Source organism: Enoplosus armatus, chromosome 21 (assembly GCF_043641665.1).
Source record: "Enoplosus armatus isolate fEnoArm2 chromosome 21, fEnoArm2.hap1, whole genome shotgun sequence".
Taxonomy (NCBI): Eukaryota; Metazoa; Chordata; class Actinopteri; order Centrarchiformes; family Enoplosidae; genus Enoplosus; species Enoplosus armatus.
This window is the reverse complement of record NC_092200.1, coordinates 10140100-10164722: the sequence shown is the minus strand read 5'-3', so window position 1 is coordinate 10164722 and position 24623 is coordinate 10140100. Positions and strand designations below refer to the sequence as shown.

The following is a 24623-nucleotide window of genomic DNA, read 5'->3' as shown; positions in this document are numbered from 1 at the left end:
GCTTTGCTCTGACTGAGTGAGCTGCCTTCTGCCCTCGTCTCCTCAGGTCTGCTTTGTGAGAAGCGTGAACTCTTCACCCACCTAGCCAGGCGGTCTAATAAGCCCCACAAAGGGACCTGTCTCTGGGCAATGGGCCACCAAAGTATGGGGCCCTGGGCACCAGGGAACCAGGAATGCAGAGGTCAGTGGAATGAAGCCGGTCCATAGGAGAGGTCACACCTGCCACCTGTCACATATAGGTCGATGTTTTGTGGCATTAGCCCTGGATTACAGCAGCCCAGGGCCCGCTGTTCACCCCAGAATGCCTCCTGACCTTACAAAACTTAACATAGACACATCCCGCATGAGGATTAGTGACATTCCCTAAAGCAACTTGTTGAGCTACGACCAGAATAACTTCCCTTCACTCCCTGCTTTAGAGAGACATGCCATTGAGAAACCGCACCACATCTATAGTGCTTAAAATAAGTCAGGAGCTTGGCTAAGAGACCGGGTAAAAACACCTTCAGTGAGGAATGTTAATGACATTAACATCAAACCCTCCCCTGCTATTGTTGCTGTCAAAAGTACAGACGCTCATTTAATTTATGAGGCGGCTCCTCCTTTACTGCCACGCAGCCTCTTCCCAACTCAATATATTACGAATTAGAGGTATATTGTATCTGCTGCAAAGACAGAAAATGACAGACCAAACACATTTTCAGTCATATCTTTCCATTAGTGGATGACCTTACCACAGATTTACTGGCTTTTGTAGAGAATTACAAAAGCCCTCTGAACCAACTCAAAATGGAATATTGCCAAAAACAAAATCACATTTATAAAAGGAAATTTGCTCCACAGCATCTGCCAGTGAATAAAACTTTTTCTGTTATGGAAGTGTGTACTAAACAAACACCAAAACAAAAACACCCACCCACATCAACCACCTGTGCTGCCACAGCAACCGCACCACATATTCCACACACACACTGCACCTACACACAATCACTGGGGCAACCCCTTTAGTCACCCACGGGCCCCAGCTCCACCCCCTTCACCCGGAGGCTCGAGCTAAAAATAAATTAATAATGTCACAAAAGGGTGTTCCGAAGAACACAATGCATTCCTCTCGTCCCAAGAGCCGCGGGGAGAAGCTACTGATTGATATGGACAGGATCAGGAAGCCCTTTGCAGAATTTCACAGGAGGAGAGGGAGGGGTGGGGAGAGCGGCACAGGGATAGGAAAACGAGACAAGACACTGGGAGACACAGAGGGAGAGATAAACAGAGAGACAGACACAAACAGAGATATACAGATAGAGCAACACAGCGGTAGAGCAAACAGACTGAGGGGAATGTTAAGTGGACAGAAAGTGAGAAGAAGGAAGTTAAAAACACTGAAAGCACTGGGAAACAGAAAGAAAGAGGAATATTGAGCAGAAATGGCAGCCTTGCAAACGACATCTATGTTTCTAAAACACCATCCCTCCCCCCACCAGTAGTGCATTCTGGGAGCCTGTTGGAGGGCCCACCAAGAGATGGCAGGGCACGTTGCCATGGAACGACCCAGAGTATTGCAGCGCTGCCTCAACTCGGTGATGAGAGTTGTGGGAGGCCAATGTGGGCTTGGCATGAGCGCAGTGCTCCGTAAAACAAGCCATCCCTGATCTTCTTGATGGTATGTGCCCCAGCTATTCTTGGATTATAAATCATTTTGATTTCACGCTTGCCGAGTCGTCGGCCCTCACAGCTTCTGAGCAACCTGTCATCACTGGGGATTGAGGGGCGTGTGCACTGTAATAATGTTAGGTACACCAAATCATAAAAACTCTAATTGGATGTTAACAAGGAAAATTCCATACAGCAGCAGATGAAAGCTGCCGGAGTGTCTGTGTATATAATCTCTAAATATGGGCCCTAAACATTCATTTGTCATTATTTTCCAGGGTGAAATGTAGGAACCCTGAATGTGTTTGAGCGTGTGTGATAATGTGAGTCTGAATGTGAAACTTACATGTGCTGCGAAGCATTTGGGAAGTGCTCAGCGTACTGTGGAGCAGAGTCCTCTGGGCCATGAGGAGCAGCGTGACTGATGACCATCATCACAGGACGGTGAGGGTACATCCGCTTGGACATACGGAAAAAGTTGATGCTGTCGTTGGTGATTAGATCTGTGAAATAGTCCTGGAAAAGAGAGAGAGATTATACCATGAATACATTGGAATTATTAGGTGCTGCGGGGCTAAAATCCCATCTAGTGAAGGCTGAAAGAGGAGGTGGAATTGGGGGAAAATGCAAAACAACACAAGCTTTGATAAAACTCGTTCGCAGTCCAATCACCATGACATGTTGCTTTCCCTCTTCCAGTCATTTTCAAATAAATGGAGAGGGGCCAGTGGGGATATGAACTGGGGCCATTGAGTACACTACACTACCAATCTGTCGAGTCAACAGCTGGCAGCTTGCCTGTGTGTGTGTGTGTGTGTGTGTGTCTAAATGTGAGTGTGCGCTTGAGTCTGTGTGTGTATGTGTATACAGAATATGGGCTGTTGCCTCATCAGTGAATCTCTGCACTATTGAATGTGACACCACTTGATGGTGAGAGGAGCCTGGCGCTCTCAAATGGTATGTTGTTATGACAGCTCCCACCCTCTACTCCTCTCCGGGCTATCCATTCTCGTTTTCCTATTTAGCTTCATTTTATTATATCCCTTTTCTCTTAACATGTGTTTTCTTTCATTCCCACCGATTCACTCTGGGAGATAATGGAACACACAAAACAGGCACAATGACCTCAAAAGATATAAGCCTCAGGCATTACTGGGGAAAAGTGCTAGGGTGAGTGATGACTTGTATACAGGAGATGGGAAAGACACAAGTTCCCAGAGTGCTCTTTCAAATTTTAGTGGCAAGGGCAAAGAGAGGACAACAGAATGAATGTAAGTATAACTTACTGTAAAGAACTTAGACTTCGGAAATGTGAAATTGTCACATCAAACAACCCACAAGCGTGACATTTTATCAAAACCTTTATTCCAGGCAAGGTGGCGTCTCTTTTGTGAATGTACGGTAGGTCACACCCTGAACTAAAATCACAAAAGCATTTGCCAAGTTTCCAACAGTAGATTAACCATTCTACCTGCAGTTTTGGCATGCCACTGTCTGGCATACAGCATGCGGAAGGGAGTGCCAGGTTCAGAATGAAAGGGTAAAGGGTGATTTCCCTGAAATGTCAGTAGTGGGTTTGGCTGATTCATCCTGTCTCTATTAATAGGCTTTATAGCCAGGCCAGCTTTAATGGCCTGGCGGCTGCACATGCCCGTGGAGGCTGGTGATTGCGTGCACATGGCAAAGCATTGCCATACTTGTTTTCTCTGTGTTACCAGCTCTCCAAAATCTGAGCCACTGCAGCTAAGGGCTCTGGCAGGTCAAAAGGAAGTGACAGTGTCATGGGGAATGCCTGGCCAACAGCTATAAAATTGTCAGGGAGGTGAAGAGTATCACTTTTCCCAGAACCTTTTGGAGATGATGAGCGCTAAGTAGCAGTCACGTAATACAAATTAATGTACAGATGGTTTAATTTCCCAATGACATTCATCTATTTAAATTGAGATTCTGACATTTTAAGTTTTATAACTTACGTGGTTTGACTGTCAAAGCTGTGGGGTGCTGTGGCTTTGAATTTACAAGATTTGTAGATGTGGATTTGTCTATTAATTTCAAGCTGTTTGATGAAATGTCTGTTAGCATTGATGACACCGACATACCACATCTGGCTACTTTGTGTCTTTATAACAGTTGTCTTCTGACATGGAATTGAAAGAAAAAAGGGTATGAATCATATTCTCAAACTAAATCTCACACAAAAGGCGTTCACAAAGGCCTTAACCTCAATGAACTCATCCTCCTACGGATGGAAAATCAAATGGGACCAAATTGAATGAAATCACTGGGCAAGTGCCTCATCTAATCACAATGACTAGGTGTGCCAGATGCATTCACTGTGTGGAATACCATGACCTACTCACCCTGTGTGAATCTAAAAAGAGGAGCTGTGTTTGTCCCAGTGGTCGCAGGTTAATGGTTTTGGCAGTAAATAGCAAATAGTGTGTCCATTTGGTTTTAAACCACAATCTGCTGACCAAGCCCATGTCATGTAAACACCTCAGCCTCAGCTTGTGGGTAACTTTACACCTCAGTCCAAGTTGGCAGAGTAATAGCAGTCCAAACATTTGTTTGCCCATCTTTCGGGCAGGCCATCTTGAAACTTGACATGTATCCAAACTATAAACCCTCCTCAAGGATTCCTCATGTACCCAGGACTACGCTACCTGGGAAGATATTGGCATAGAGCTGCAAAAACAAACTGACAGCTCTTACAAAAACATTTGGGGAAGATTGATGACCGGTGCCATCCGGAGCCACAGAAAGACAGTGTAACCACAGTGTTCATCCCCAGAGTCTGACAGTAGTAGAGTGAAATTTCCCCTCCTTTTTTTTTTATTTATTGTGGTATTATTGCACAAAATCATTCTGCAAAACGTCACAGTGAGAAAAAAAGAAGAGGAAAAAGGCAGACAGACAGAAAGAGAGACAAAAACAAGTGCAGGGTTGTATTTATCACAGGCAACATTGGCTTCTCATAAATATGCTTCAATTTTACAGGGCATAAATGTTGAGGTAAGTGTCATAATAAAAGGATGCCGCAGAAAGAGGAGACGCCACCTCGAGTCAGCTCATTCCCTTTAATTCTCGAATGAAAATTCCTGTCAGCCTGGATCACAACACCGTGATAAGTGAAGTGCTTCACTGTCTGTATTTATAAGTAGAGTGGAACCTGCAATTTGTCAGGCGAAGTCTTTCTATTAGGTCATAAAGGGAAAACAAATGAGTGATTGAGTTAATGGTCCCTTTTTTAGAAATTATGGGAACACATACCTTAGCATAATCGGCACCATGTTTCTCCTTGTAACCGTTCCGACAGACAGTGTAATTATAGAAGCGGGAATTTTTTATCAATCCAAGCCATTCGCGCCACCCAGGTGGGATGTAGCTGCCATTGTACTCATTGAGGTACTTGCCGAAGAAGCCTGCATGAGAGAAGTAGACAGAAAATAGGGTTTCTTTTAATTTGCAGTCTTATGCCATAAATGCATGTTTTCCTTGTTTACCTGTGAAAATCTCAACTCTGGGCGTCTGTGTGACTTTATCTGTGTGTGTGTGTGAGAGTATGTGACGCATAACTTTTTTGCTCGTCTCTTTTTCCCTTGCTCCACTGCACAGCATTCTCGGATAGGCTGGGCAGGGAGCCAGCCTGTCCCAGAGAAGGCTAATTGCAGACTAACGCATCAGCTCGAAAACCGCAGGCCGTGCTGCAGCCCACAGGACCCCACTGAGCTGCCCAGTCCAACGCCTGCCCATCACTCACACAGACACCGTCTGATGAGACATGACAGCGACCTGGCACGCTCACCATGTTTGCATTTCTCACAGCAGACAGCCAGGCAGGGCGGCAGAGTCTAGCTTACTGTAAAAAATCTGCATTGAGTGAATACAGAGGGGCCAGGAGGACATTTGAGCTGGTGGTGATTGACAGTATCTTGGCAAAAAGTGGGATGGTACCCAATCATAACCTGAAAAATGCAACTTTTCCATATTAAATCACCAGCACTGCATTTAGAAGGTCATTGATGGACATACAGCAGCCTAATACCCTTAATGCTGATTATTGTATACAGGAAAGTGGTCACATACGTGAGTGCATGTCTTTGTTCACCAACCTGTCCTGTAGCCAGTGTTGTTCAGGTACACAGCGAATGAGCGTGGCTCGTGCTGAGCTTGCCAGGAAGGGGAGGAGCAGTTCTCATTGTTGGTGTAGGTGTTGTGGTTGTGGACATACTTGCCCGTCAACATGGAGGACCGTGACGGGCAGCACATGGGTGTGGTGACAAAGGCGTTGGTGAAACTTGTGCCTCCGTCTTCCATGATCTTACGGGTTTTATTCATTACCTGTAGAGAACCTGGAGGACAAGGTATGGACGTCAGTGCTGAGTGCTATGTGTCACTGAAATCTTCATTTAATACGTTCATTGTTTATACTGTGAAAAATAGGTTGTGCCAATACACATCATGACAAATGTTTTTATGTTGACTTATCACTTTTTTTCAATAACGAAAATGACTTCATTTTCATGTGGATAAACACAGTTCAGTCTATTTAGATCACTTGACCTTTTCTCACTGAACTCTCTAAGTGGCAAACAATTAGAATTCAGCAGTTAATAGGCCAGATGGCCATTCGGCTCTGGCTTATGGCCTCTATTTAATATTTCATGTGTGGAGAAAGACCACATAAATCCTGATGCAAATATCCACAAAGACAAAGAAATTGATTAAGACAGCATAGAGAGAAAAATCACAGAAATTAAGTTTTTCTTTTTTAAGTAAGGTAATAGGACCCAAATGAAAAGTAAAGAGGGCCTGTAGAATTCCAGGAAGACCAGGAAGTGTGCCAACCTTACCCAACTCAACATCCTGGTCGTCAGTCATGATGAGGATAATGTTGGGCCGGATGTTTCTGCGGTCTCTCTGGATGCGACCCCTCAGGCCCTGAGCCCTGGTGGTGATGAAGGCCCAGCTGCCTGGAGCCCAGTCCAAAGACAGCAGGGCCATCCAAGCCAGCCACTGCATCAGCATGGTGCCTGAGACGGCTAGAGACAGGATGGGTAGATGGGAGGATTAATGGAGGGATGAAGGGAGGGAGAAGAGGTCCAGCCAGGCCACTCACTCACACCCGTGCAGCTCTCACAGCTGTGGTCAACTATGAAGAGACAGAAGGAGAAAACACATGGAGACATTAAAACAAGGAACACAGGGACATTTTAAAGTAGTAGAAGAGAGAACTGCATTATATTCTCAGAGAGACAGTCAGTGAAAAGCAAAGATTCCCTCTAGGAAGATTTAAGCATATTTACTTTAGAGAAATTGTGTGCATCTGGTCACAGATCATTCTCAAACAGTTTATCCATAAACAGAGAAGCCAAAAAATTCTTCCGTGCTTTAGCCCTTGATGGTCCACCAAGGAAAACTTACCCAACAGTTCCAACATATGTTGCATCCACCCCATCAATACTCTACCTTGAAAACAAAATCCCTCGACATCAACTCTCCTGAAAAAAATAACTAAATCCTGGCAACCCATGGAAACATTTTAAACAACAAAAGAACAGCAAAGAACTAGAAACACAGATCTCACCTCAGAGAATCCCATAAGTCTCATTTTGTTTGATCTTTTCTCATATTATCCAAGTACTTTTTCTTGTGTTTTTCACTCTCTCCTTCTGTGGCAGATAACACACACTCACAAACGGAAACTCTCTATCACTGCTGGAGAGCTGTTGTTCAGCTAACTGTGCAGAGGCTGCGCTATTGGCTGTCTGCACTCAAACACCCACATACAATCTCCTGTGTCAGCCAATCGCAGTCCACCTTCCACCTGTCACTCAAAAGTCACCCCCTGGTGAGTCAAGCGTGACAGAGGGCCAGTGGGGAGGATGGGACCACACTAGGGGGGAGGGGGTTAGGGGGCACGGGAGGCGGAGAGAGGGTTCCGCTACATTAACCCCAGTGCCACTGTCGCCAATCACAGATTACCACTGAGTCATCATAGCACTTTGCAGCCTCTTGCTCACTTACAATGTCATGGTCTGCATGTCCTTTGCCTAAATGCCAGGGACCAGGGAAAAATGTATAGTAGTACCAAGCAGTAGTACTAAGCACGAGTCTAACCAACTTCACAAGAAGGTAGATATTATGCCGATTATTATGCTATCACCAAAAGAGAGATCACACTTTAAACACATCATAATTCAAAACACTGATCCGCAAATCCACAGTAACATTAAAAGATTAAAAGAGTGCACAGGTAATATGGACAAAATGGAATGATTTAAATTAGCAGGTAACTTTCAGTGACCTGAAGAATGGCCTGTGGCTGTGAGATGAACTATGACGCTGTAACAATGAGTACTCCATCATTGCCTGCGAAAAAGTGCCTTATGGACAGCAATCCCGCCGTGTGGCACCATACTGCTCGCTATTCTGAGTTAATGGCCTGGAAACAAATGGCAGGTCTATGACACCTGAGCCTGGTCAAACCCCACTGGGTGGCTCCGCCCTCACCCTCCACAAAGGGCCATGAATGATAAGATGGACGAGGCCTAGCATAATACACACTAACTCCATTGCCACGTATCAGCCCTTACTATATCATAATCATAATGTTTATTTGTCCAACTAACATCCAGAAAAAGTAATCTGCAAACATCTGCAAACACTTGCTCTGATGTGTTAAACAGATGGCCCTTGATAAGATAACACCACTACAAATAACCTTCTTCAACCAACACATCAAATGGGTGAATAGGTGAGTCATGTTCTTTTCCTTGCACTGCATTGTTTATTTGTTTTTCCTCTAGTTAGATGTTGTCTGTGATAAGCAGAGCTTCAGGCGGAGCTTTAAGAGCACTTTGGTCTGTCCTGCATTTCAGATGAGCAGTGTCCGGGCCAGCCAACCCAGTCATCGTGACAGCCCTGTGCAAACATTGGCGCCGTTAGGACAAACACCCCTCCAGCGCAGGGTGGCAGAGTGCACAGAACCTCATAGTGAATTACACACACAACACAAACTACTGTACAAACATATGGTGACACGCAGGAAACTCATAAGACACTCACACACAAAAGGCTCTCTGCCACAAAAACCAATTCTCCTGCTGTGAGGGTCCAAGTCCTCCTACATAAACGGGAAGGCTTCCCAGAAACAATAGACGGAGCCCAAATCTAACTCAAGTCTCTATTTCTGTCAAACTGTGGACGACTTGAAATCAACTGTAAGCCAGTCAGCCAACTAGTGTAATGTTAGCACCCAACGCAAATTCAATTTTACATGCCAATGGTTCCCAGCAATAGCCTCTTCATGCGACCTAGAGAAGTGAGAAAACAGACAAGAAGGTTCATTGTGGAATCTGATACAAACCTTGTGGTGCTGATGTGGTTAGCTATAGTGGTATCAATAGCTACACTGTCTGAAACAGCCAAGATGGCAGGACTAATAAAGTGCCTCACATAACGACCAATGGGATGTGGGCCGAGGTTACGCAGGCAAAACGACACAGCTGCTGCCACGAACTAGAGAAGACCTCCCCTTGTCCTTTGGGCCACCTCTCATCCTAACTCAATTTCACCTGATCCACTTTCCTCACAAGGTCATCTGAAGTTCACTTAGAACCAAAAGGATTTCCAGCAGCTCCGGGTCTGACGAACGTACCCCTGGATCAACTGACAGCTGCCCATCTCAAAGTCACCCCTCATCAAAGGAAACACCACAATTATTTATTTATGTAGCATCCTCATTAACCAGACATTTTCATGTTAATGTGACATATGGAGCTTTAAGCTGCTAAAAGGAAATGAGCAGCTAAGTGATAAGAGCAGTGTGTAGATTGATGGCAGTTGGCTGGCTGTATTGACCTACGTGTATAAGACCTATGGCAGAGTGACTTTACGCACAATCAAAATTATGTGATTATTTGTGTGTGTGTGTTTGTGCAAGTGTGTTCCATTATAAATATTTCAATATTTAGCAGACATTTCTTCCCTGCATACTTTTGATTAAAAAAATAAACAGTTAAGAACCAAAAACAGCCTTAGTCTGAGTGTATGTCAATCAGAATGGACAAAGTCAAAGTCCAGAGGCTACAGAGAGGGCGATGAGGGTATGAAATGGTTTAAATATGCATCAAGTTTTACTAAAACCTCTTGTCAAGGGATTTAAATCAACTGCACAAAGCACTATTAATGGTAAATACTTACAATTAATATGTATATTAAAAACTACATCCGCTCCAGATTTGAACATTTGAGTGCATTTAAACTGTCCACATTGGACAGTTTAAATGCAGCTTTAAATCACTACTGGTTATCAGGATTCACCGCATAAGATTAACTGAATTAGATCAGTGTGTTCAAATAGTCACTTCCGAGTGTTTTGTTCTGTACATACGCTTTAAAAAAGTTAAAAAAAGAGTTCTTGCCCTCAGGCGCACTTGCACACACGCAGCAGGGAAGGTACCCAGTACATCCAGCTGTAAACATTGCTGAATATATTCAGACTGAAGAGGCAGCTCATACACTGTAAATACAAGAAATAATATGAGCAAATATGCTAAAATCTGAAAGTTATTATATAATTGGCTTCTGAACCACTCTTCTGTTATGCCACCGCTTCTTACTTGCCTCCAGAGTTAAAATGCATGTTGCCAATTTCATGAACCTCTTGAGAACCCTCTATGAGAATGTTTCATGTCATTTTCATAAACGCTTCATTTTGAATGACTCATTTATTTGTGTCATCTAGCGTGATATAAGTAGAACAGGCTTCTTCTATACATCTGTAGAACAGACAAGAGGTCTTTATTCCTGGACAGAGTCAGAGGACTAGGGAGCACATTGTTTCTCCTTCCTCATTGTTTTGGAGGATTAGCACTAATGACCCTTTAAATGAGCCTTTACTGTACTCATCATGGTTAAGCTGGGGAAGGAATATTGGGGAGGGATGGGAGGAACGTAAAATGCCCAGGGGTATAAAGGACTGGAACAAAAAGGCCACTATGGGGTTTTCAGACACACAGCTGCCAGATACATAAAAGATGTGCAATTTTCAGATTAATGGCCATCAACACTAGGGACTTTTAGCACACCTCAACACCATACTAATCTTTACTTTCAAGATTGTAAAGTTTTTTTCCTACTTTACTTGCAGAAAACAGCTCTTTCACTTACTCTCCTTTGGCACATGCAGCATTGCTCAGTGATTTGGTATGGCTGTACAGACAGCTGTGCTTTGTGCGCTGAGTAAAGCTGAACATAATAGAGTTGCTGCTTGTGTAACCATCCAGGGCAGTACTCGTTGGCTGGTTGGCAGTTGTGCCCTCCAGTTAGGGCCTCAAACCACACACCCTGCTGCACCCTGACCCTCCTCTGACCCAAGTGGTAATATGGCTTTGATGGTGGCTTGTTTAACCTAACCTCAGCAACCTGAGGCTACCCACACACAGGGGTTAAGAGGGGAAACTCTGAGGGAAGAAAAAAAACTGAGTGGAGGGGGCTCGGTACAGAGGTATGAAGGTAACAAAAGTCTTGTAAAAGCCTGGTTGTGATTGGCCTGCATATTCATTTCAGAAATGGCAGACAGGCTGCATCTGGCTTAGGTTCTGTTCAGTCAGCAGTGGCAGTCAACATTTATCAGCTGTCATTGAAAAACAGCAGACGCACTGAGAAGACGCATAAGTGAAAACCACACTGACTGACAGCCATGAATCCATGTATCCCTTAAAGCAGCGTATCTGTCCTCTAATGCCTACAGATTTTGAATCTTGTTCAACTTAACATGGAGAGTTTGGAGGTGAGGGGGTTCACCGTCTCAAAACAAGATGCAAGTCAAACCCAAACCAGATGCCATGCCGCGCTAAAGTAAATCAGTCATTCATAAACGGCCTTACTATTAAGGACAATGGCCATTTCAAAGCACCTCCAATCCCTCTTATTCCTGTCCGTTCTCTCTCTCGCTCCCTCTTTATTTGCCCAGTCCATCTCTAAAGCAGCCAGGTCACAGAGGAACAATGGCAAAGAGGGGGGAATTAGTCTGATGGCATAGTTTGAATTCTGGAGGCTGTTCTGTGACTACAGGCTCCATGACTAGCAACAACGGTAATGGCCTTTCTGCATACAGTCACAACTTTGTGTAGGAACTCCAACGTCTACCATGAGAGAAAATAAAATCACAGAGAGTAGAAATATAGTACATGTTTGGTTACAAACTGATCCGAGAGACAAAGCAGAAGAGATAAAAGACAGAGAACAATGTTAGATCTCTTGATTTTTGCTTCAGACCAGTGACATTTTTCAGATTGCACCCTCTCCATTTCACAGGGGAAAAAATGATTATTGCGAGGCCTTAGATTAAGGTTTGTCCAAATATTTCTGTAATCCGAGGGAATTTGGCTGGTCTGCTGCCACGAGGACTGACGAGGGCCTTTTACACTGAGGAGGGCCTGTGTCAGGGCCCGCTGTGCCCGGCAGGCCAAGGGCAGCACATTGTACCCACCAAGACCCGCCCGTCAGCCGCACTGAGCTGACTGAAGGAGAGCTCTGTCCCAGTCCACTCACTTGGCTGTGGGTATGCACTCGGAAAATGCTCAGACCTTGGTGTTTTCAGACTCTTAACTCCACTGATTTGTTTGACCAGAATGCCCAAATTAGTGTAGGATCTATGACAAAAAATTCCAGTGAGAAGAGATCACTGGCTCTTTGTTCCAACATGTTTATGGCTACACAACTCTTAACCTTGACAGGCGCATTCAGGATCTTCATTTCATCCATGCTACAACTATAAAACTTCAGATGTTACAGCTAGAAATGATTCCCATCCACTGGTATGCGGCGTGTTTGGGGTACAACGCAGGCCACTTTAATGAAGAAGAATGGCCTCAATTCAGTGAAATGTGAACCTGGAGCGAGTGCATTCACGGCCATTAGTTAAACCCCTCATGTTTCTCTCGGACTTGGTAAGAGACCCTTTGTAGTGCCAAGGCTGCCAGGCCACCCCATCAATATTATGGATGCATCTTAATGTATAATTAAATGAATCCTGGTCCAAAAGACTTCAAAGTGGGAATGGCTTGCGGGCCACCAGGTGGTCTGTTGGAAATCATGAGGGGGTTTTAAGAACCCTAAGAGGGAAATGATTAAAAAACACACAAGGTCATTTCAGAAATGGGGAAAGCCGCCTGTATTTATTTGTGTATGCGTGTATGTATGTGTGTTCCTGTCCTGAAGGTGGTGTATATTTAAGTGTTCATATCCTCAACCATGGGCACCCTTTGTTGAGGTCTGTATATCTAAGCAAAAGCTTCATGCTGGTAACACTGACAAATTAGGGCTTGGAGTCAGTCAACACGACTGGTACCACTCACGTACACTCATTATCATTATGTTCAGTGCCCTGGGAAAACAGTACTGCATACATTTGCTTTATATATATATATATATATATATATATATATATATATATATATATATATATATATATATATATATAATGGTGCAAAAGGGGGACCACTCCTTTGATTTATAGTGTGATAAGAAAACATGGAATCACAATCAGAGGATCAGCAGCCACAGTTATATGATAGGAGCCTAAAGCAAGCACTTTCTCGTTAAATCTATTCTAAGCCATGAATGGAAACCATTAGCGATAGACGACCTCAGATGAATGAAATACAGCGCATTTATATTCCCCCAGCCACTTTCTTGTCAAAACCCGCACTCCCATCAGAAACACTCTATCAGGCTGCGAGAGCTCCAGAGAAAGTCAGAGCGAGAGGGAATAGAGTGTATTGCTCACTCACGGGTGGCTTTCTTGTCTCTTTGACTCGTCAAATATACCCCAGATAAATTATTCCTTTTACCACAAAAGAGAGCTATGGCAAATTGCTTCAATGGGTTTCCACTGAGGTAATTGTCAAGACTAAAGAGATTGACTTCTTTTCCATGAAATCAGCAGCATGGTGGCACAGAGAAAGAACGAGAGACAGAGAGAAAGAGGGAGCGAGAGAGAGCAAATGCACCAAGTCTGAAGGATTTCTTTCTGTGCTGCTCGGCAGTTTACCAAGTTCAATAGCCCTGTAATGTTCACTGATTGCTGACTTGAGGAGTGTGACTTGAATCCTCTGTCTTGTATATCATGGAAATTGACTAGGAAAAAAAGACCTGTTGTTGAGTTTCAGTAACTGAACTAGTAACACATCATTAGGAAGACGTGGGATTACTAATTGGCAAAAAAAAAGACTGTGGTTCATCCTGGATAACCCATTGACTTGATTTAAGTAGGAAAGGTAGGATACGGCAGAATCGTGTTTTATATAGCAAAATGAGCTTTACTTTTCCCATCCCTGTGTTTGTGTGGGTCTGTGTTTAGAATATAAATAACTCATAATACAGACTAAAGAGAATTATGTCAATGTCAATACAGACAGAGATGTGTTTGGGTTCAAACTGAACAAACACTGTGCTTCTGGGGAAAATAAGCCTTGAAACATCACATCTATGACATAATTCCTAACAGACAGACAGTCAGACAACTGCGTGCACCTGAAATAAACGCAAACTTGAGAAAAGAAACAAGTTTAGCAGCTGTTTTGTCTATGAAGATGATCAGCGTGTATCAAACTCAACCAATAAACATAGTATACACTATTATAAATTCACTGTACCAATAACTGTTTATTTTGAGCTGATAAAGCCAAGTTAGCTACAAGTTAAAAAATAGATTAAGCAGATGATTTAGATTTACTACTAATAATAATACTCCTCTCAGTAATGCCGACATGTTTGCTACAAAGACCAGACAGACCCAATAGCCAATGATTTCTATTTCTAGTCACTGGTCACAAGCAAAGTGACCTGAAATATGCTTAATATTACAGAAACAGTGCTATCTACTGCCCCGTAGAGCCAGCTGATGTAGAGGAATGAAATGTGAACGAGCATTTAACATTTAATATAAAGTTCCCCTAATTGTGAGAATATAAACCAAATCAAGTGGCAATCAATAAAAGGAGAAAAAGGTTGAGATGGTAGCTGCTCAGTCAGCAAAGCCCAGTTAAGTGTAACGCTGCTGCTGGTGCATGAAACTTAACACCCCTAAAATGTGGAACATGTGTAGGCATATTCTCTGGGAACCGTAGACAAACATAGACCATGAGAACCAGCCTGCGTGACCCTGGACGTCATAAACAAACTTCTCCATGGCTGTGACACACCAACATGATACCACTCATAAAAACACATTCGTCCGATTGCACCTGTGCCCGTTCAGCACACCCCTCTCTCGGTCTATGCCTGTGGGCGGATATGCCTTTGTGTATTTGGATATCATATACTCTGCGTGTGTTAGTCACTAGGCACTAGTCATTCACTGAAACAGCCAGAGTAAGAATCAGTGAGACGTGAACACAGACAGACAGACACGTAACCTGTAATTTGTACACAGGGGAGCTCTCCCTTCCATTGCCTCTGGCTCAGTGTGTGGCTTTCCAAAGCATGCAGTAACGTCATTTGTAATTTAATTAACTTTATCCTGTCTGGCAAAAATTCCAGATCTTAGTGCATTGTAAAATATCTAAAATACGATATCTAGACTAATTAGCTTACAAAGCATGAAACAGGAAGCTTACCCCTCCAAATGCTTCCATTTCTTTACATTTGAGCCAAAGCTGAAGGAATGCAGTCAACACATCATCCCAACATGTTCAAGAGACACCAGCCAAACTCAGCTGCCGCAGGCAATTCAAGAAAAGCGAAGCGAAGATAATGTGTGTCATGCAACGCTGGACCTTGTCAGTATAAACAAAGTTACTCAACCTTTAATACTACAACTGTTCAAATATCCAGCCACTCTGCATCCACATGGCAAAGTCGGGCTGTTCACGTAAGGGCAAACAGGACCAGAGGCTACCAGTAGCACATGGCCAAGTCCACACATATAAGTGTTTGTGCATGCGCACGCGCACGCGCGCGCACACACACACACACACGGGCAGAGGAGGGGAGTGCTGGCAGAGGCTGAATGTGTTTGCCCGCTCCAGGGGAGAAGGGAAGAAAGGGAGCAGAAGAGCTGAAACAAACGCATGCTGGCTTCTATTAGTTGAGCTGTGGAGCGGGATGGAGGGGTGAGGAAATGTATTCATTCCCTCTGCCCCCCCCATCCATTCCCATCCCTCCTACCCTCCTACCCCATTATCTCCATTCTGGAAAGGCGGCGGATGAAAGGGACAACCCCCCAGTGGCAGCACTTCTCCCTCCAAACTTACGCCGACGCATTCTGACGGCTGCTTAATTGTACGTGATACAGGCAGGGCCCTTTCTCTTTCAAATCTAAAACAGATTGCTTCTCCCTGGGGAGGGGATTATTGGACAAGAGAGATGACAAAGCAGGGACAGTGCAGCCCTCTGGGGGGTGGAGGACGGAGGGGGTAAGCTTGTGGGTAGTGTGTGTGTGTGTGTGTGTGTGTGTGTGTACACGGTTTTTTCTATGTTTCTCTTTTGTACATGCCTGTGTCACAAGAAGATTATGTTTGTGTCCATGTGTTTCAAATGCGCGCACGTGTGGGTGACAACCAAGAACGTGTGTGCAAGATCGAGCCTGTGATCACGACAAGATCATTGGATCTTTCTGTCCATTTCAAGCTACTACTTTCTTCCTCTCTTTATCACATGTTCACACCTCCCTCTCTCTTATCTTGGCCTCTTCTGCTTTATCCCTCTTCCACTTCCCCCTCTGTGTCTCTCTTGACCCAGCTTTCTCTTTCTCCCTCCTAAGCCCATGCTGCATCTATGTGCAGTGACATTTGAACAAAAGCCGCTCAAGACATCACAGAAAAAGCATTAAAACCCTCTCTTTCTCTCACTCAGTGGCTAAAAGTGCACATTAATGAATAAAGCCTAACAGAAATCCTGCATCTTCCCTCTCTCTCTCCATTCATTCTCGGGCCAAAACTGCACGGACCTGGTCAGGGGTCATTCCTGGCGGTTGCATAGCTGAGAACTTTGCAAAACCTTTTCTTCACAAAACATATCTTATCTTTCCAACTAGTCATCAGGGCTGAGGCTCAAGACAAAGACAAGGGGAACAATGCCAGACGCAAAAAAGTAAAAAAGCATCAAATATACGTCTGGTTTGCTGCTCTGTTTAACGTGTGCAAGTACTAGATCGCAGGAAGGAGGATCAGGCATTCCTACCAATGATGAGAGAATGTGATGTTTGCATGCCCTGACCTTTTCCGCTCAAAGGAAAGGCTGAACAAACACTTGGGGGTGCTATTGTGAGCTACCCAACACCCCAAAAATAGATCTATGCAGTGTGTCTGTGTGCATCCAGATATGCATGGTATATTTCCCTGGAGATACATCCTCAAAAGTCAAGGACACGTTTAAGGGCTGCATGCAAGTGCATTGAAACTCCATGGAAATGTTTGATCAGTAAGGACGACAAAGGAACTGAGAAAGTGGCTGACTCATCTAAAGATAGCCTTTCTTGATTCCACATAAATAAAAGCATGCCAAATGCTCGCTGTTCAAATACTGGTCATTTGCAGTGATAGGACTGTGCAATCTACTCCAGCGCTACTATGCAATCAGGCTAGTATGAGGAACACTATCATTAAGCTGAAGAGATAAACAAGTGCCGGAGGAGAGGGTGGTTTAGGAAATCTTTTCTTAACATGCTCGCACACAAGAGAACACACACACACTATAGTTATAAAGCATCTCTTTCTGTATTTTCCAGAGAGATGAAAAATGCAAGGAACCACTAGTCTCCCAAAAGCAAAGATGTTGAATAATTCAGTAAGAGTATTCATTAAATCGTCAGCCAGTTTAACTGATCAAGTGCAATTTGATCAAAACGTTTCTCGGCAGTTTGGATAATGCCAGATTCTCCAGTTCCAGATCTTCTCCATTTCAACACCATCTGAACTTGGAGCATTTTTTGTTGGCCATGAGCATCTCCCTATTCTTACAGGACAATGGAAAGTCATCTGCAAGGCTTTCAATTTCACTGCAACCAACCCTATAATGACAGAATTCATAAATGTGACTTCTGTCATTGTAGGATCAAGTTGAGAAAGTAAAACGCAGCATGATAACAGTCTGACTTGGCTGAGATAAAAAATTATGGTACTGATTTGGAGTGAAGAAGGGAGGACAGTTGCCTTGAAACTCCACTGCTCACACATACTAGAATCTTAATGAAATGCAGTACCTTCAACAGGTACAGCACATATTAGAACAAATGCATATATTTAATGTCCTTTTCATGTCTTACAATAATTAGTCTGCCGTGAATACCTTTGACCTTGTTCATCAGTAGGCGAGTATGAAGTCACGCACACTGTCTGGGAAGTCTTTGATTCACTGTGGCTGGCATTTAAAGGACACACGCACACACACACTTTTGGTCTTGTTTGTACAAATAATGAAAAGCGCAGATACTACCTCTTCCCTTCTACTCAATCACTCACCATGCTTACCAGAAGAATGAATTACTTCACTTATTGCTTTCTCGCACACACACACACACACACCACAGTAGATTCGAGTGATGGCAGCGCTGCTACTGGAACAACGTTTGTCTTGGCAAGCGTCTACCCCCCAGAACCTAATTATTTGCAGCAGCTGCTCACGCTCTTGTTTGTAGCACAGTGAAGCTAAACAGTTTAAAGGATCTCCCTTCTCTTCTGAGCTGGCAGTCAGCGCTGCACTTTAAAATGCCCCAAAGCTGCTTTGCTATGCTCCGGGTAGGGTAATCAGAAATTGAATCTAAACACTGCTGGGTGAAACTGAAGTGAAGGAAGATTTATGGGACAGTCTCGTCAATACTGAAAGTTTGATCTTAGGCTTCTCCACATTTCTCCAGCCTTCTCATTCACTAACACAAATTGGCTCTGCCGATGTATTGAAATGTAAGCCACTCTGCTAATTGTGTCTGGTGTAAGCAATTGCCGTTGAAGAGGACCACAGCATAATATTGCCCTTTAGGAAAACTAGTTCAGAAGGATCAATTCTCTACTTTTTGTGGGCTATATATAGAATAATACATAAAATAATAAAATACAGTGTCCCAAGTCACTCACTTGGTCCTGAAAACAAAGGAACTTTAATATCATTCAGACGCAATGTTATATGTACATGTAATGTCTGTCTCTGGTTAATATCTAACTATATATAATCAACTTTCGCTCCCAGTTCTCTCAGAAATCTTTCAACTGTTCCCCTCATTGATCTGCTCATACAGCAAAATTGTACGAACGTTTCCACTGGCCTTAAAGCAGCAGTCATCACAACCTATTGGTGGTTGTGTTAAATACTTCAAGTAACAAGCAGGAAGTGTAGCTACTGCTGGTTTACCAAGGTAAACACAAATTCACACAACAGCAGCTTTCACCCATACAACCTCCTCTCCTCTCAGCTCTCCTTTCACAGCTGCACAATCTCCATTAGCATACACCTCATACACACACACACACACACACACACAGAGTGCCTGGAGGTAGGTATAAATACTATACATCATATTCCCACTCCACTGGCAGGTTTCCCTTCTCACTTGACTTGAGTTAAATAGCTGAAGTGAGGTGTACATTCCCTGACTTTCTGCTTTGCTCTGACAGTTTGTCCGGAAAGCGCTCTTCAGCAGCTCATCCATTTAGCGTATACTGACACGATCTGCCAGAGGTGCACTCTGAATAAGATTTATGAAAAAACTTATCTGGGCTGAAGCGAGGGAATGTTAAATGCCACACTGAGTTTTGGGAATGTAGAAAAATTCTGCTTTCATTTCCTATTACAAGAACTGACAGTTCATCTTCACTAAAGTGTTTAGGATTTTAAAAAAAGATATACAAACTGAATTTTTTAACCCTTGTCCCTATTATAACTCATAGAATGCCCCCACTGAAATACAAATATCCTGCATTCAGAAAACTAGAAATTAACAGATGGGTGCTTATGGATTGAGGGAAAAAATGACATTAATGGAATGTGCTGCCTTCTAATCCCTTGAGACGGAGGAATTTGCGACGGAGGGAATTCCTGTCATTCAGGGGGGAAACTATGAAGTCCAGCACACACAGAGCTGCTGTACAGGCAACACAGATCTACTGCGCTAGTAAACTCCCACTTCTGACTATATGCTGCATCAGAAATGTAGTGCCAACTAAACAAACTAACAGGCACAAACACTGCAAAAAGCAGTGGAGAAATGGTGGAAAATGGTAGAAAATAGACCAAAAAAAAAAGACAGAGAGAAAGTTGTTAAGTACCTGAAAGGGAGGAGAGCAGAGTGCTGTCCGAGTGAGAGGCAGGATTCCTCTCTGTGTTTTCTTCTCGCGTTTCTTCACCGGGTCTCCCTCTGCTCATAGAGGGGTTTGTGTGTTGGTGCTGGGATTTTGGGTTGAAGAGTAGGGGGGACCACACAGCTCCTGGAAGACAACCTCTCTCCTCTAATCCTCTCTCCGATGTGATGACACTCTCTAACCTCGACCATCTGTTGAAACACGTCCCGGAGCAGTCAGCACCGCGCTGTGTCAAGAACCCCACTCCCCTGCCCAATCACAGACCGGCTGCTGGGTGGCTCCTTGCTGCCAGGAGGCAGGGACAAGGACACAGCTCAGCGCTGAGGGAGACACACACACATGCATTCACACACACACACACACAGACACTCTACGAGATGGAAGCAAGAAAACCCCCAGTCATCGTAACCTGAGAGGCAGAGTAGGAGGAAGGGACAGGGAGAGTGAGAGGAGTGGAAAGAGAAGGAATGGGAGGGGAGAGAGAGAGAGAGAGAGAGAGAGAGAGAGAGAGAGAGAGAGAGAGAGAGAGAGAGAGAGAGAATGTTTAAGAGGCAAAAGCTGAGGTAGATAAGAAAAAGATGGAGATAAACATGGCTCATGTTTTCCTTTACCTTGCCCGTAATGTTACTTAACAATTCTCACACAAACCTTTGACTGAACCCCCATGCACACACACATAAACTACTTTACCCTCTGTCCCTGACCCCTTTCCTCCCATTCCACTCCCTGCAGCCACCAAGTATGTGGTCTAAAGAATCAAACTAAAAAAAAGCAATAAAATTCTATATTGGCTCCGTGGTGAGAATGCTGTTGGCACTAAACTGTGACATCTCCAGGCACAGAAGCACAGGCAGTAGCCCTCACACCTTAGTGTGATAAATCCTTACAGTCCCACAGCTGCATTCCTGCCCTTCACCACCTATTGCCTTAAGTTAAAAAGGAGGGCAGAGGGGAAGACACTAAAATTACAAAGCTAAGGAAAGAGTAAGATAGAAAGAGAAAGAAAAGGAAAAGAAGTAAAGATAAATGGGGGGGGGGGGGGGGGGGGTTCTGCAGACTGGCAGCAGACTGATAAAGCTAACATTTACCATTTATTATCAACCCTTCGACATTAACACTGTTACTGGTGCATTTCCTAAATGAATCAACCAATTTTCAGCCCATTCATGCAGAACACAGGGAACATTAGGTGAGAAAGGCTGTCACATTAATCATTTTGTTGAACCACTGTCCTACTCACTGATCCATTAAAAAAGGATTACAAGACCCTGATGATATTCAGGAGCAACTTCAAAGGCAAACCCTAATGAGTTAATACCCATTTGATTTCCGACAGCATCACAATGAGTTAATCAGAGGTGTGAAACGCCAAAGAAAGGCTTGTAAGTGGTTCATTTACATTCTATATGCAGCATCAACACCCTGGCCTCTGTTTCAAGTTGTCCTTTGATAAATACTAAGTTCAAACAGGTTCACAGACTTTGATTGTTCCTCTCCAACTGACCCTTAATCAATTCCATGCATCCCTCAACACTGTTTGTTGTATCCTAAAGTAATTTATATGTAGCATGACCCGACTGGTAAAGTTTCACACATGTTCTGTAATATTGCTCAGATGTGTATCGGCTTTCCATTTTAATTTGATTGCCCCACACACACACACACACACACACACACACACACACACACACATACACACATACACACACATACACACACATACACACACATACACACACATACACACACATACACACACACACACACACACATACACACACACACACACACACACACACACGCATCAACAGAGAGATCCTACCACTTTTTTCAGTGGGTGCTCCCAGTTATATTCCCCTCAGGTTTATGTATGAGGATATTGGATTAAACTAAACAAAGCCTATTTTCACCAGGGACACGTGAAACTTTCCCCAGCTTGGACTGATGTTTGAAACAGGGGCAGTGGTGAGGGAGAGAAGGGCCTTAGGGGGAAAGAGCTCAAATTAGATTAACTAAATTCACAAAGACTGTCCCCAGCCCCTCCTGCATGGCTACACACATCCCAACCCACACCTCCAGCCCCAGCCCCCATTCTCACGGCCGAGAGGTTTCCAAAGGGCCTTCAGGCAGGCCAGAGGCGACCAAATCCCTGTGCTCTTTACTGGATTAAAGATGACTGCCCCACTGGGGGAGAGGGACTGTTTTTTCATAAGCTGAGCACATCTGTAAACATTATAAATCCATCCTCACAGAAAAGGTTATCAGGCAGAGTTTCTGTGAGGAAAACATCTACAGCCTTAACCAACTAGGGCCCACCTGGAAACAAAACTTTTAAGAGGTAGAAACTGGTCGTCCCATTATGCCAACACACATCATCCATTTTTCATGACCACTCTTAATCTCCATTTTCCATTTTCATTTCCACTGATGGACACAACAGCAACAAAAAAGCAAGGGTGGAGGGAGGTCTATAAAATGAATGACTGAATGACCTGCAGGGGGGCTAGTGATTTTCTGGTAACCTCCATTCACTCTCCTTCTCCCCATCCTCACTTTACAAAGAATTCATCAAGCCCATCATGGCGGATATCTAACACAGAAATTAGCTTTAAGCTGACCCGTTTTCTCTTATTGTAGACCTCTCTGATTGAGTCCCCCATACAGTATACTGTCAAACTCTTGTCCAAGCTTTACTTTTAAACTGGATCCAAGCCTCCTCAGATCTCAAACTCACATCCCCCTTTTCCTTCCAGCTTTCCAACCATCAGTTGGGCCTGCAGGTGCAGGCAGAGGCCAGTGTTGGGGGGCTACTCGGTTCACTAGTCCCATTCTCTATGGCTGAATGAGATACATAGGGGTGTCATAGCTGTGATCCTGCCTCTGTGCCAGTATTGAGCGGAAGCTGGGGGATACAGCTATGATGTGGAGGAAGGCAAACCTAGGGGTGACATTGTCTTGTGCTAGACAGTATTTTAAATGCCAAGCCAATGGCTACTGCCATGCTAACTTCCCTCTGTAATGCAGTGCTGTAGACTCGTGTCAGGTGACGAGTGGGTATCTAAGTATTGAATGTGTCAGCTGCTTAAGATCCCTTTGCTTAGGATGTAAGACACTTGAGACACTAGATAAATCAACTACCAACTAATTAACTGCTAAGGGAGCAGGGCTTATGGCCACATTAGAGAAGACAGCTTTCAGTTTTCTACAGCTAAGCCCAGGTGTGATCCAGTTTGTAAAGATACTACATTTGCTTTGGTCCTGCTGGTTCCCAGGACCCATTACACTCCAGGGGGTTGAATCAGTGTCATCTTAAGTTCATGCCAGAGAGGCACAGCTGAGAGCTGGGGACGACTGGGATACAGCAGGAAAGCAGGAGAAGACACGCACAGTTGGTCATGGATGTACAGGGCTGGGAGGAGAAATGAAAGGCAGGAGTAGGGAGGACAGCGGGGAGACAGGAATACAGTAGGGACAGAGCAGAGGGGCGGCAAAGGGTAAAGGAAAAATAGAAAGAGAAAGCGGGGAATGGAGGAGGAGGAGGAGGAAGGGCTTCTGGGGTGCAGTGACAGCTGAACATGCAGCACACGCATGTATAGGGAGTTCTCCTCACGCCACCCTCCTGCTGTGCCATGCATGTGTCCTACACGGATGTGATTTATCACGCATGAAAACCACACATCCATGCATCGCAGCATCTGCCACAATATCGTGAATAGAGCCAATTGACAAAACCCTACAGAGTCACATAAAAGAAATATTTACCGCCAGAGTAAATCAATACCGTCATTATTGCAAATGCCCTGTTAATATCTTTACTGGGTTAGCATTAAGGTACTCTGGGTTACTAGATACTACTTAGTGTGTTACTTAAAATAACTTCTGTCAAGTTGTGTACATATCTTTGTGGTAACTCAACAACCAAAAACATGTAAATTAGAGTTTAGGGATTTGGAGTTGGCTTACTACTTCTTAAACAGCTTAACTGAGTCATTACCCTTATCTTGGTATTCACAATGAGTTATATGTGTGGATGTAAACATGCTTTGTATATGTGAAGCATTCAATTTACAGGTAATACACCAAATAATAAATAACACAATTTACCACTAGACTTAAAAGGTTGCCAGCCATTGCTACAATAAACAATAAATCAAGGCTGACACCCACTCTCAAGCAGCTAACAGGTAGTGCTGCAGTCAAAGGGAATACTCTAACACATAATGAACTCATTAACAGTAACCTGAGATCAAGTGAGGTAATGATGATAGGATTTAGAGGTCTGTTAATGACCTCCACCAACAGACTTCAGTCAGATGCCAGATGTGCCATCACCTCTCTGGCAGATGTTTACATGACAGTCAACCATGGCCACCAACCATCAGTGTAAAGAGTGTAAAAGCCAGTTCCCCTTACAATGGAAGATAATATTGCAATTTAACATAATCTAATTTTAGGGCCTTTAACCAACAAAATGTTACCTTGAATGTCATTATTTCAAAGCAGTTGTCATATTTATCTTTTCCCCATAACGTAAAGTGGCTATCCTTCATTGAAGGAAATTGTTTCCATAAGCCACATTGCCTTCATGTTGCAATCACACATGTTGTTCTTCCAGCTTTCCCAAACTACAGTTGACTTAATCCTTCAGCTGATCATTTTTGATCTGAA

At 43.8% G+C, this 24623-nt stretch overlaps 1 protein-coding gene across 1 annotated transcript in view; it reads right to left on the bottom strand.

Annotated features, from left to right (window-relative positions):
• sulf1 (sulfatase 1) overlaps positions 1-20044 on the bottom strand; it is a 36212-nt gene extending 16168 nt beyond the window's left edge. Inside the window, exons 1-5 of the mRNA XM_070927780.1 lie at positions 19923-20044; positions 6504-6802; positions 5763-6002; positions 4921-5072; positions 1997-2166 (exon numbers count right to left, since the gene is read on the bottom strand). Of these exons, the coding sequence (XP_070783881.1) occupies positions 1997-2166; positions 4921-5072; positions 5763-6002; positions 6504-6678 (737 nt within the window). The 5' untranslated portion in view covers positions 6679-6802; positions 19923-20044. The remainder of the gene's footprint in view (positions 1-1996; positions 2167-4920; positions 5073-5762; positions 6003-6503; positions 6803-19922) is intronic.
• Between the last annotated feature and the right edge of the window lie 4579 nt (positions 20045-24623).